The sequence below is a fragment of the Chiloscyllium plagiosum genome, chromosome 3 (assembly GCF_004010195.1).
Source record: "Chiloscyllium plagiosum isolate BGI_BamShark_2017 chromosome 3, ASM401019v2, whole genome shotgun sequence".
NCBI classification, from domain to species: Eukaryota; Metazoa; Chordata; class Chondrichthyes; order Orectolobiformes; family Hemiscylliidae; genus Chiloscyllium; species Chiloscyllium plagiosum.
In genome coordinates, this window is record NC_057712.1 from 88,150,220 (window position 1) to 88,165,185 (window position 14,966).

Here is a 14,966-nt window from a genome sequence, read left to right on the forward strand (position 1 = left end):
CAGCTGTAATAAGGCCAGCTGCATTTTCCTTTTTTGTCTTCAGGTGTTTAATAATTGTTTGCTTTCAGCAGGTCTATACCTGGGAATCTTCTCCTGTGATAAATGAACCAAATGGGCTTGGTGTTGATCTGAACAATAGGAAGTAATATGTCCCTCTCCAATACTGTGTTCAGTTCAGTACAATATCCTGTTCCATGGAATTCTAATGCAATTAATCGGAGTAGGTTTCCTCACTCTGGGTTTGGTCACCTCTTTTGATCAAACCTTACTGACCGTATTTGTGTTTGTGACAAACTGCCTTTGTCACGACTAACAATGTAACTAGATAACCTTGAATGAAAAAGATCATTTTTAAGAACTATCTATCTTCTAAAGCTTTGTAATCGTAAGTGTGGCCAATTTTACCTGTGATGTTCATATACATATACTCTTCATACTTGCAGAATAAAATCACAATCAAAAAATAAAACCATACTATACAAGGCAAATGTCTCTGGGAAGCTTTCACCTTATGTATTAGATGTGTTTTTTAATTTGTGGTTGTGGTTTCTAGTTATTGTTTGGCATAAGTAGCCGGTTTTAATGTTTTTTCTCAATCATCTCCCACTCACTGCCCCCAACAATTCAATCATTTGAAAAAGTTAATTAACTGCTTTTGTTTTATTCTTGGAAAGCAACAGAGACTTTGTTCCTTTATATATCTTTCCTTTAAAATTTGAATATAGGAAAATCCTGAAGTGAAAAAAAGCCATTTATTACATGTGACCAGCTGGAAATTTTATATGTGCATTATTTAATTTTATTAGTCATCTTTTTAATTGAGCTTTGGGGAGCAAGATTTCTTCTTGTGTTTCAATGACATTGGAAAAACCATTTAAAACTGTGTTTGCTATTACTTAAATGTAGTGTTACTTTTTGTTTTATGGCAATTGGTGTCCTTGCATAGACTTGATAATTCTATCATCTCTTGCATGGAAAAGCATTCATCGCAAAATAAATTGTGAGACTGTGTATGTGGCACTTGTAATATATTACAAGAAAACTTAATTTGCAACCATTCTGTCAAATAATAATTGTTTGGTATTACAGGTCAGCCCTGGTGAATTGTCAAATGGAGTAATAAATGCTGCTTTCTTGCTACTTTTCAAAGATCTAATCAAATTATTTGCATGTTACAATGATGGAATCATTAATTTGCTAGGTGAGTACAGTTTGTAAAATGAGATCAGTAGGAAATAAAAACTTTTTCCTCTCGATGCTAACTTTGAAAATGTCTGCATCATTAGCTTTCAAAGCGCCATCCCTTTTTACTTCTAGTAATAATAATCTATATCGTTGATAATATAGTTAAATTAACTATTTTTTCATTTTAGAAAAATATTTCGAAATGAAGAAGGGACAATGTAAAGAAGCATTAGAAATTTATAAAAAGTTTCTTACTAGGATGACAAGAGTTTCAGAATTTCTTAAAGTTGCTGAAGTAAGTAACTTAAACATTTTAAAACATTTGTGGGATCTGCAGTACAGCCTTGTTTTGACATTTTCTGGCTTTTAGTTCCTTTTAATAAGACCATAAGAGAGAGAGAGGGGGGATTAGAATGAGGCTATTCAACCCATTTGAGTCTGCTCTGCTGATGGTTCTCAACCTGTTCTCTTGCCTTTTCCTTTTAGCCCTTGATTGCCTTACTAATAAAGAACCTATTTACCTCTGGCTTAAATACACTTGGTGACTTTGCCACAGAAGGCTGTGGAGGCCATGAGATCCACAGATTTACCACCATCTGGCTGAAGAAATTCCTCCTTTTTTCAGTTCTAAAGGGATATCCATTCGCTCTAAGACTGGATTCTGGTATCTCCGAGTGGAAACATCTTCATGTCCACTCTATTCAGGCCTTTCAGTATTCTGTAAATTTCAATGAGATTACCCCCATCTCCTTCTAAACCCGACTGACTACAGACCAGGGTTCTTAACTGCTCCTCATTTGATATTCTTTTCGACCCTGTGATCATTTTTGTAAACCCTCGCTGGATCCCCTCAAAGATCCAGTATATCTTTCTTTAAATATGGGGCCTCTAACTGCTCAGTGTTCCAAACACAGTCTGACCAGAGCTTTAAAAGCTTCAGCGCTATATCTCTGCTGCTGTATTTTAGCTCTCTTGACATGAATGCTAACATTGCATTTGGTTTTCTAACTGCCAACTGAACCTGCATGTTAACTTGAAGAGAATCTTGAACTAGGACTCCTAAGGCCCTTTGTGTTTCTGATTTCTGAAGCATTTCCCCATTTAGAAAATAGACTGGTTTTTATTCTTCTGACCAAAGAACATAACCTCACACTTTGCCAGTCCAGCCATTTATTTGCCCAGTCTCCTAGCCAGTTCAAGTCTTTCTGCTGCCTCCCTGCCTTCTCAACGCTACCTGTCTCTTCATCCATCTATGTGTCATGTGCAAACTTAGCAACAGTGGCGTCAGTTTCTTTGTCCAGATCATTAACATATAATGTGAATAGTTGTGAACTCCTCTAGTCACTGGCTGCCAACCTGAAAAGACCCCGTAATGCTTACTCTGCCTTCTGTCAGTCAGCCAATTGGCTTGGTCAGAGAAACAAATTATTGTTTTGGAGGGGTTTTTTTTTCGTTGTTCTCGAAGGATCCGTGCTCTGGCCTCTGTTGTTTGTAATACAAGTGAATTGACTGCAAATGTAGGTGGTCTGATCAGTCAGGTTGCAGACAAGGCAAGACCTTGGAGTTGTGAGTAGTGAGGAAGCTTGCCAAAGGATTCAGTGGGATGTAGATTAGTTGAAAAATGGCAGATGGCGTTTAATCCGAACAAGTGCCCTAAGTGCTCTCCCTTTGCATATCTGTTGTAAGTTCCAGCCCCCAATACATTGTGCTTAATAGTTTAAAATCAAACTCTGCATGTATAATATATTTCTACAAAGAGGCTGCTGAGATTTTCCAGCGCTTTCTGCTTTTATTTCAGGTCAGTGCCAAATAAGCAATTAAGTTTTTTGTTTTAGTGATTAATGTTGATTCAATCCAATGTACTCTCAAAATTAAAACTCTTTTAAAAAGTTTTGAAATTACATTCAATGAGACCTTAATCATGTATTCTAGAATAATCACAGGTTCTCACTGCCTGAATGGAATTCTGCAATTCTAAATATTTTAACTTTGTTTTACAGCAAGTAGGAATTGACAAAGGTGACATCCCTGATCTGTCTCAAGTAAGTTTTTTTCATATTACTTTGACGTTCTTGTTCAAATATTAATCTGCATGTTATAAGTGCATACAAATCTCACATGCAGACAGTGTCTAACCATATTTGCTTGCGGTGAGGCCTGGTGGGTCTTGCGCATGAAGTACATGGCTGATCTCATTGTTCCAATTTCTATTCTCACTTGTTATTGCTACTGATGCTGTTTTACTTGTAGATGATCAGGCAAGAATAGCAATGGCCTAGAAACTAGCACTAAGTACTTCTTACTGAATTGTGTTTTGTGATCACAAATGAAAAGTGTTGTGTCAACCACAAAGAGCAAATTGGATTTTGCATTGGATAATGACAGGGTCATAAAGTTCTGGTTCTCACTTTGAATTTTGGTTTCATTCCTAGAAACAGTGTACATTTGCTTTGCAGTTTTATCAGTATCAGTTGAACAAAATTTACCATAAAACTAGTGTGTCTTCCAGAATTTTAATAATTTCATTGCGAGAAAATATTCATTCTTTAAACTTGGGAGAACTTGTCCTAATTTAAATATTGACTCCACCAAATAAATTACTCAATGGAGTCTTGTTTTGAGCGATTGCAAAACAATACTCACTTTCAAACTGAAATAATTGGAAGAAGTTAAACTCAATGTTTGAATTTTTCTTCCATGGAGGAAAAGTTCCTATGGGTACGTTTAATGTGGTGGGGCACCTAAGTAGCTTACGTGGCATCTCTTATTCCTGAAACAGGATTTTTCTGTGCACAGTAACAATTGTCTTTAATAGGTTATAGACCAACATAAAATGTTCATCTTGGGTTCTAATGGAGAATTCGAGTCCAAAACAAATGCTGAGAAGTGACATTGTGCATGTTTTTCAAGCTGACAACTTGGGTTGATGAAAAACTATCTGAAAACTTTTAAAAGGGTTAAGTTTATTTTTGGGATATTTTATTTTTTATTACAATATATTTCAAAAACCAAAGTTTATTCCATCTTCACATAGGTTTCAACTTTTGGATTGTGCTGCTAACCTCATAATTTGTGATGGTGAATTATCATTAGTAACATTCTAATATAGTGATGGGCAGTAGCATCATTATTCTCTTTAATTTTTTGTACTTTTTTTTTACTAAATGATAATGATTTGCAGTTTTGTAACATTTCATCAAAATCATTTTGGTTGCGTTTTGCTACTTTCAGCAACACCTGTTTGGTGTCTTGAAAGTATATACAAGTGGATCCAATTATCTTTTGTGCAAGAAATATTTTGTCTGTGTATCAGTGTTTCTTAGTGCAATGATCATTGCAATCTCACAGAACGTTGCCACTCGACCAATCGTGTCTGCATCAGTTCTTTTACCCAGCGCACATCTCTTGCCTGTGTCCCTATTTTAATCCAAATAATTAAGCAATGCCCTATTAAATGCCTCAGTTGAACCTTCCATCACATTTCCCAGGCAGTGCATTCTATACTCTATTGCTGTGTCAAAATGTTTTTTCTCACACCACCCTAAATTTATGCCATGTTATTTGCTTTTACAAGTAGGAACAGATTCTCCCTATCTATCCAACCCACTCATGGTTTTGTAAGCCTCTATCAAATCTTCCCTCAGTCCCCTTCACTTCAAGAAGAACAGTCCCACCCTGTTCAGTCTATCCTTGTAACTAAACATAACTGGTTCTAACAGGTGCAAGTTCAACTTCACTTTCGTGCTTTTGTCTATGCCTCTATTCATAAAGCTGAGACTGCTGTTTCATTGACTATTCTATCAACCTGTCCTGCAATCGTTAATGATCTGTGTGCACACAGAGTTCCCTCTGCTCCTGCGCCTTCATTAGAGTTGTACCCCCTGTTTTGTAACATCTCTTTAATGTTTTTTTCTGACCAACGTGCATGGCTGAACCTTCTTCTAAATTTCTCGCGTGTGGCCCTTTGAGCAGCGATAGTCACAATATAGATCAGTACCATATTCACTACTGCAGTCAGAGCTTCAAAGCAATGCCAGCCCACTGTAACTCTACTGATTCGACACCTACCCAGAAGGATACTGTGCAACCAGGAAAGAAGTGGTCAAGGATATCTATCTGCATGTGAACTGTATCAGTCATACCACCAGGCTAACTTTTGTGTAGAATTTAATAGAATTATTCCTTGCAGGAATGTACTACATTTGATTTACTGTTAAATTTAAAGGTATATGTTAAGACCAATGCAGATAATTGTGGTGATGAAGAATGAATATAAAAGTACGGCATTTTATTTCCTTTGGTTTTAAATTTTAAAGCTTTACCATCAACGTAGTGTGGGTGTGTCGAAAGTTCTGTAATTGCCAGACATCTCTTTCAGCTTTCCAAATATTACATATACGCAGTTTTCATCATCAATCCGCCAAACTAACTTCCATACCTTTTTGTCAGTTACATCACTACTTAGTTTGCACCAAAATTGCACTGTTTAAACGTGTGTTTTCCATTCTTTTGAAGGAGGAAGTTGTTTAATATGCACATTGGCCCAGATTTGTAAGAGTTGGAGAGGTGGGCTCTGTGGTGGGTGGCGGGGGGGGGAAATCTGCACATTCCATTGTTCAATGTCATTGTCACTCCTTCAGCAATGCACCAGAAAGTTAAAAATTTCGTTTTGTTGCTCAGTGTTCAGCTGTGGGTGTAGACTTCCCCGAATTAGTAATGACAAAACCATTAATCTTCTGATTAAGCTGACAGAATCTTTTAAGCAAGGCGTAACTTTTCATAAGGAGAAAGTGAGGTCTGCAGATGCTGGAGATCAGAGCTGAAAATGTGTTGCTGGAAAAGCGCAGCAGGTCAGGCAGCATCCAGGGAACAGGAGAATCTACGTTTCGGGCATAAGCCATTCCTGAAGAAGGGCTTATGCCCGAAACGTCGATTCTCCCATAACTTTTCATAATCATTATAACTGAGTTTTTAGCAGTGATAGAAAATTTGATGATCAGCAAAACTGGTCCTGGAAGAATTTAGTATTTGGAATACTGTTAAATGTGTAGTTAGTAAATTCTTATGACTAAGTTACTTAAATTTAACCTAATTTCACCTAAATTTTAAGTTTATGTCTATATGTGTTTAAAGAACATTTTAAACTTTTTAGAAAGTATTTTATTTCATTGTCCTGTTTGGCTATTTGAAAATTATTTTTGAGATTGACTGCTTAGACAGCCTGATTACTCCAACCTCCGGTTGAGATCCCACAAAAGAAAACGATAGTTATGTTATCAGTGCATAGCAGTGGAGCCAGAATTTTCATAGGAGAAATCACTACATCTCTCAGCAAGACGAATGAGTCAAATGTTTCTTTTAGCAAATTCCAGGCTGTTAAAAACTTTATTAGCTATGTATTGCATAGGTTTATATTTGTCACTACCATCTCAAACCATGGATGTTGTGATTCAACATTGGATAAAATTGAGCCTGCATAATTTAAAAAAATATACATTTTCAGGCTTGGAGGGTTTTGAGGTTAAAATAATCAGAAGCTGATTAAATTTATTAAAGAATGAAACATTAACTAGGTCATAATTTCAATCCTTGATGCATTAGATTGACTTGAAGTTTGATATAGGAGCACCAAACACAGATTTATGACCAATATTGCTATCTATTGAACACAGATAAAGGCAGTCAACTATTTTGGTCATATTAGTGAATAACCTATGACATTTACAGTGCTGTTCATGCATAAAGAATGACAAACTGAAGAAAGATTGCTGTGCAATATTGACCCAAAGCACTCACCATTAATCAGAGTGGAGCAGGAGGAGAGTATCTGGTGTAGGATGAGTCCTTCAGTTTATCAAAGTTGTGTTTATTTCTGACTTCCAGAAGTTTTAATTGTTGCTGATGCTTCTAATAAACATTAACGTTCCTCATGTAATTTTTAAGAGTAGAATTAAATGCAACATAGTGTGCTTTATCCAATTAATTTGTTTTTGTTTTAAGCCAAATAATCCTTTATCTGACAAAGTTGAGTTTGCTGTTTCTGATTGTGTTACGCTGTTAAATTCACTGCCATTGATATTTGCCACAACCCATCCATTTGAGTTATCAGCAGTAATATGTAGGAGAAATGTGGATGTTTGTTAACTTTCTTATAACAATTTTCTTTGAAAATGCAGGCAATACACCGGAGAATTCTTGCTGACCTTAAAAATTCTGACAATGAGAATTCACCTTTTAAAGACAGTACCGTTGATAACCCGGTAACCGTCCATATGTTATCCACTATACCTCTGGTGTGCTGATCTTTCTGTTGCTGTATTTGAAGTTGTTGAAGTAGGTTCTTCATCGGAATACTACTTCAACTTGATATTTGGGTTAACTTACATTCTGATGTGACTTTATGTATCCTCACTTTTCAAAACTCACCTTGACAACAGCGGGAGCATCAGGTAAATAGCAATGACACAGGTCATTGTTTCAACTTTGTGTTGAATGCCATCTAACAAATTTTCTTTGGAGAAAATTTCTTTGTAAAAGTACATTAAATACTTCACTAAAATCAAAAGCTTTTAATAAATTTGGATCTTCTGGTTGAATTGATGTATGCAGAAATGTAATATATCCTATTGATCCAAAAGTTTGCAGTAAACTACTGGATCTTTAAAATATTTCTTGATACATAGGAGTAGGAACAACTTAGGACCAAAAAGTGGATTAGTGTTGGAGATTTGGGTATTAGATGAGGCATCCAACTTTACCTGGAAAATTATGTCATCCAAAGAGAGAAAAAGGAAGAAAATACTAGAAGGGTTTAAAATTGGTAAGGAGGTGGTATTAAATGGGGTGTCAGTAATTAGCATCGGTTATTTTTTTAAATCAAATGAGATTCTCCCAAGGATATTGGGGGAAGAGAAAGGTCCACAATGTTCCCATCTTTGTTAACTCTGGGAGGATTGCAGAGTCATAAATGTTGACATCATTGTTCAAAAAAAGGTATAAGAATAAACCCAGTCAGTTTAACTTTATGGTAGGAAGCTTCTAGCATCAGTATTTTGGGAAAAATGTTAATTTGTGGATAAGTTAATTAAAGAAAACAAACATTTTAGTACAGGAAAATCATGTTTAACTTAGAGTCTTTTGAGTTGATGAGAAATACTGTTAATGTTTTACATAGCTGCATAGCATTGTATTAATAGCTCCCACAATAAAAGGGACAGCAGGAACATGGATTCTGAATTGGCTGATTTAACAGGATAGAACAGGGCTGTGTTTAATGCATTCTTTTGGTCTTAGGATGGTGTATAGCAGAAATCTCTGGGGTCAGTGCTGGGAACTTTTCTTGACCTTGATATATACAGCACAATATCCAAGTTCTTGGAAGTGTTGTGAACTGAGATGAGGATGGTGTAGCACGTAGTTGTGGCTATATTTGCTAAGCTAGGAAGTTGATTTGCAGACATTTCGTCCCCTGTCTGGATGGCATCTTCAATGCTTTGGAGCCTCCTGTGAAGCGCTGCTGAACTGTCTTCTTGAATTTATTTGGTTCAGTTCCTGCTTTTTCCGGTTGTTTGTTGTAGTGGCCGGTATATTGGGTCTAGGTCTGTGTGCTTGTTGATTGGGTCCGTAGCTGAGTGCTGTACTTGTAGAAATTCTCTGGCTGTCCTCTGTTTGACTTGTCCTATGATCATTGTGTTGTCAAGCACTGGTCTAGTATGAGTATGCAGTCCTTGTTAATAGGACCACGTAGTCAAATTACTAGACCTGTGTTTGACGACACAGTTCACATTCAACAACCAAATACATGAACAGATCAATGGAACATCTAGTGGCACATCCATCTCTGAGCTCATAACAGAAACAGTGATGCAAAGACTGAAACAAACAGCCCTCCCACAAATGCAACCAAAACTCTGGATCAAGCACATGGACGACACTTTTGTTATCATTAAGAGAGCAGATATCGAGAATATACACTGGACTATCGACACCATGCTGACAGGGATCAGATTTATGTCAAGAGGATATCAACAATCAACTCCATTCCTGGATTTGAAGTTAGAAAGAACAGAGAACGGTGAATACACCACCAAAGTGTATAGGAAAGCCACACACTGACCAGGTCCAAAATTGCAACAGCCACCATCTAAACACACACAAGAGAAGTTGTGTTAGGACCCTGTTCAGTAGGGCTACAACACACTGCGGCACTCCTGACCTACAAAGAGAAGAAGAAGAACACCTCTAAAGAGTCTTCACTAAGGACAGATATCCCCGCAACTTCATCTGCAGATGCCTAACAGGCAAACTATGTGACGAGGGTATGTCATGACCTAACTCACTAGCCATGCTACCTTACATAAAAAAGTTTCTAAACTGACAGCCAGACTTCTCCAACCACTCTGAATCATGACAGGCCATAAACTGAAAGCCACACTCAGACATCAACTCACCAGAACAAATAACCTTTTCCACATCATGTTCAGGATAAATGTAATTTACAAAATTCCATGCAAAGACCGCATGCAGCATTATATTGGACAAAAGGCAGACAACTAGCAATCCGCTTCCATGAATACTAACTAGCCCCTAAACTCCATGACCAGCTATCCCCAGTAGCCCCACACACAGATGACAAGGACCACAAATTTGACTGGGACAACAATGATCATAGGACAAGCCAAATAGAGGACAGCCAGAGAATTTCTAGGAGCATGGCGCTCATCCACAGACTCCAACAAGCACATATACCTAGACCCAACATACCAGCCATCACAACAAGCTACTGGAAGCAGCAGAAGCAGAACCAAACAAATTCCAGAAGAGACAGCACAGCAATGCTTCACAGGAGGTTCCAAAGCCTTGAAGATGCCACCTAGACAGGGGATAAAACATCTGCAAATCAACTTCCCAGCGGTGAACATACCCACAAGTATGACAACTGGCAACCGAACTGAAAATCTTAATGCAAGCCTTGAATGGTGTAGCACTTCAAAAGGACAGAAATTTAGTACGTTGGGCAGATAGGTGACAAATATATTTCAATAGACAGAAAAAAATAAGAATTGGTAGATGGAGGACAAAAAGACAGTGTATAAATTGAAATGTAATTTTTTTTAGAAGTGATGCAGAAGCAGAAGATCTGCATGTCTCAATAGAAGTCACTGAACGTAGCAGGACAAGCAGACAGCAACAATAAAGCATGTAGTATTGTGAGTGTAATAATAGAGATTTAAAGTAAACAATCAAACATGATATGTTGAACTTGCAAAAGAGACTAGTTTAGCTTTAAACTAGAATGTTGGTTGTATTTCCCAATGCTCTGTCCGACAAGAATTTGAAGTACTGGAGTGAGTGTAGAAGTGATTTATGACATTCTCTCATTTTGAAATTAGATTGCAGAAATCAAGATGTTTACCTTGGAGAGCGGAGAGCAGAAAGCTGAGAAGAGATTTAGTGATTATATTGGAAGTCATGACGGGCCTGCATGGAATAGATGCAAAGAAACCTCCCACTTTTGAGATGATTGAAAAGCGGGAACAGATTTATAGTAGTTGACAAAAGAAGCTAAAACAACATGAGGGAAAAACTTTTCCATGCATTCTGGTGAAGGTCTGGTATGCACTGCCTGAATGTGTTGGAGGAATGTTTGATTGCCTCATCAGAAAGGAAGAATGTGGCACAAGCAGGGGAATAGCACTAAGTGAATTGCTGATTTGGAGAGCCAAGTGGATGTGATGGGCTGAATGGCTTCCCTCTGCAGTGTAATGATTCGGATCCTGAAAGATCTCGATCTCACTGAAATCTAACAGTAGCAACTCAATTTCAGACAGTTCCCAGGTTGCGAACAGGTTCTGTTCTTGAGTCTGTTCACAAGTAGATTTCAACGCAAGTCTGAACAGAATGCAAGAAGATACAAAATAACCGTTCGTGAGTACAGAAAACAGTCATATGTCAGATCTTTAAAGTTGTAACACAGTTGTAAGTATGAAAGTTCATAAATTGGACTCCTGTAAATCGGGATACCGCCTATATAATATCTACACCAAGTAATTAACAACCTGAAGAGCTGAAGCTTAGTGCTAATATAGAAACAATATGTAGGAAATACTCAGCAGGTGAGGCAACTTCTGGAAAGAGAAAAGTATTCCTATTTCAGATTGATGTCTCATTAGAGCTGGAAATGTTAAAGATAATCCAAATGCAGGGAGATTGGGAAGGGATGAAGAATAAAAGGTAAGATCTGTGTTGGAAGGCAGGAAAGATTTAATGAATAGAGAAATAGTATGTAGCTAAAGGAAATGGTAATGGGCACAAAAGGTAGGTTTGGAGGAGTTGAAAATGTCAATGTAGGACTATTATCTTTTAATCACAGCCCCACAAAAATGGGAATTATGATTCTGAGCTAGCATTGTTGAATTTGTGAATTGCCTAATATTGAAAAATTGGATGCTATTTTTGAGATTGCATTGAGCTATACACACGAACACAAAAACTGAGGATACTGGCATCCAATATAGTTCAATGCAATAAAACAAATTGCTGGAAAAACTCCGGGTCTGACCACTGCTGTGGAGAGAAATCCGATAACTTTTCAGGTTCATTGACCCTTCAGAATCACAGTACTGCTAATGTTTTCAGCATTTCTGTTTTGTTGCATTGAGCTATGTTGGGTGCCAGCATCCTCAGTTCTTGTAGTCTTTTGTATATCTGAATGTAAATGTTGAGCGACATTGGACAATTTAAGGGGTCACTGGTCAGATTGGGTGTGCGATGGAGTAAAATGACAAGTGATAAGATCAAATTTGTAGATGAGAAAAAAATGTCTGTCATGGCCAACAAGTGCAGTATGATGAATTAAAGAAACTTTGCTAAAAGGAGTCAAGAAGTTGACGCTTTTTGTCTTGCACACAAAATGATAAGTGGGTGTTAATTGGTTGGACCATCATTGACATGAAGGTTCAGCAGAAAAACGTAATTGTCAATCTTATAATTCAGACTGGGCAAGGTTTGGTGGTTTCCATGTTCCTTTTGGTTTTTGACATGAAAAAGGTGTAGTTTATATTCAAATTCCATCTCTCAGCATGACCAGGGTCTTAGTGTGCTATGCCTTCCAGCATGCATAAATACACCACACTGCAAACCTGATTAATGATCAGAAATCAGTTCCTAGTATAATTATGCAGTTATAGAGATATGCAGCACAGAAATCGACCCTTCAGTCCAACTGGTCCATGCCAACCAGATATCCTAAATGTAGTCCCATTTGCCAGCATTTTGTCAATATCTCTCTAATTAATAATGAATTTCCAATATCAGAGTAACATCAAATGGAGGGCTGCTGTTCTCAGGCTTGCAAGTACTGCCTGATTGACCGTGAATGACATACTGTCAGCTGTGAATGGACAATGGGATGTGTCGTTTGATAGGGCCCTGTGATCTTTGGGACATATGGCCTACAACCCTGACATCACATTGGCACTGAAAATTTTGCAATTGCTCATTTTTGTGGTAGGCAAAACTTATTTTTGACTCGGCCCAACGTTCACACTGACCCTCTGAAGAGTAACCCGCCCAGACCCATTTCCCACCGACTAATGCACCTCATACTATAGCCAATTCACCTGACCTGCACATCTTTGGACTGTGGGAGGAAACCAGAGCACCCAGAGGAAACCCACGCAGGCACTGGGAGAATGTGCAAACTCCGTAGATAGTCGCCGGAGGCTGGAATCAAACCTGAGACCTTGGTGTTGTGAGGCAGCAGTGCTAACCACTGAGCCACAGGTGGACTCTGTGCAGTTGAGGTCTGTAGTTGGAGGCTGTAATGGGGCATATCTCTGACAGGAAATGAGATCAGTGACAGTCTTGGAATTTATGGCTTTGTTTTGGTGATAGGGTTGTGTTAAAAGGGGAAGTAAGGTATGCTGTCAGTGTTGCCATCAATCTCCGTAAGCCAGAGATTGTTTCACCTTTCCATAGTAGTGCTTTACTTGTCAGTAGGCTTATCACAGCATTGTATTTGGGCCTGAGAACAGAATTCTGCAAGTCAGTGCTAATAAGTGGATTTGAAGTTGATTTGCAGACATTTCGGCCACTGTCTGGGTAACATCTTCAGTGTTTTGGAGCCTAATGTGAAGCGCTGATGTACTGTGTCTTCTGGAATTTATTTGGTTCCATTTTTGGGGTTTCCGGTTGTTCGTTGTAGTGGCTGGTGTGTTGTGGCCCTTTTGAACAGGGTCCTACTGCAGCTTCTCTTGAAAGTGTTTGGGTGCTTGTTGTAATTCAGGATCTGGTTGTGTGTGGCTTTCCTGCCTTTTTGATAAGGGGTAGCATTACTGCTGTACTTGGGGAGAATATTCCTGGGGATACGTCCAGGGAAATTATTTGGGGGAACTGAGAAATTAAAAAGGAATGATCATCTTATTGGGATTGTATTATTGACCCCCTAATAGTCAGCAGGAAATTGAGAAACAAATTTATAAGGCAATCTCAGCTACCTATAAGAATAATAGGGTGATTGTGGTAGGGGATTTTAACTTTCCAAGCATAGACTAGAACTGCCATAGTGTTAAGGATTTAGATGGAGAGGAATTTAAGTGCGTACAAGAAATTTTTCTGATTCAGTATGTGGATGTACCTACCAGAGAAGGTGCAAAACCTGACCACCTCTTGGGAAATAAGGCAGGGCAGGTGACTGAGGTGTCAGTGGAGGAGCACTTTGAGGCCAGCGACCATAATTCTATTAGTTTTAAAATAGTGATGGAAAAGGATAGACCAGATCTAAAAGTTGAAGTTCTAAATTGGCGGAAGGCTAATTTTGACGGTATTAGACCAGAACTTTCGAAAACTGATTGGGGGCAGATGTTCGCAGGTAAAGGAATGTCTGGAAAATGGGAACACTTCAAAAATGAGATACCGAGTCCAGAGAAAGTATATTCCTGTTAGGGTGAAAGGAAAGGCTGATAGGTGTAGGGAATGCTGGATGACTCGGGAAATTGAGGGTTTGATTAAGGAAAAGAAGGAAGTATGTCGGGTATAGACAGGAGAGATCAAATGAATCCTTATAAAGGCAGTGGGAATATACTTAAGAGGGAAATCATGAGAGCAAAAAGGGAACATGAGAACTTTTTGGCAAATAAAGTTAAGGAGAATCCAAATGGATTTTATAAATACATTGAGGACAAAAAGGTAACTTTGGAGAGAATAGGGACCTTCAAAGATCGGGAGAAAGTGAGGACTCCAGATGCTGGTGATCAGAGTAAGAAAATGTGATGTTGGAAAAGCACAGCCGGTCAGGCAGCATACTGAAACTTCATTCCTGATGAAGAGCTCATGCTCAAAGCGTCGATTCTCCTGCTCCTCTGGTGCTGTCTCACTGGCTGTACTTTTCAACGTCCCTCCATGATCAGCAAGGCAGTCTATGTTTGGAGCCACAGGATATGGGGGAAGATACTAAGTGAGTATCTTGCATCAGTGTTTACTGTGGAGAAGGACATGGAAAATATAGAATGTGGGAAATAGAACATAGAACATAGAACAATACAGCACAGAACAGGCCCTTTGGCCCACGATGTTGTGCCAAACATTTGTCCTAGCTTAAGCACCCATCCATGTACCTATCCAATTGCCGCTTAAAGGTCACCAAAGATTCTGACTCTACCACTCCCACAGGCAGCGCATTCCATGCCCCCACCACTCTCTGGGTGCCAGTTAACCTTCATATCTCATTTTTCCTCTGCGTATTTCCTTCTTAGTAATCCTCTGTTGCTCTTTAAAAGCTT

General features: G+C 38.4%; 1 protein-coding gene across 24 annotated transcripts in view; it reads left to right on the plus strand.

Annotated features, from left to right (window-relative positions):
- Window positions 1-14,966, plus strand: part of snap91a (synaptosome associated protein 91a) — a 222,718-nt gene that overhangs the window by 88,204 nt on the left and 119,548 nt on the right. For 17 of the 24 annotated variants that reach the window (XM_043685664.1, XM_043685669.1, XM_043685700.1 and 14 more), the window contains 4 exons: window positions 1,090-1,201; window positions 1,374-1,480; window positions 3,186-3,227; window positions 7,362-7,445. In XM_043685664.1, the coding sequence (XP_043541599.1) occupies window positions 1,090-1,201; window positions 1,374-1,480; window positions 3,186-3,227; window positions 7,362-7,445 (345 nt within the window). The remainder of the gene's footprint in view (window positions 1-1,089; window positions 1,202-1,373; window positions 1,481-3,185; window positions 3,228-7,361; window positions 7,446-14,966) is intronic. The other 7 variants (XM_043685710.1, XM_043685726.1, XM_043685818.1 and 4 more) reach the window with 1 other exon arrangement.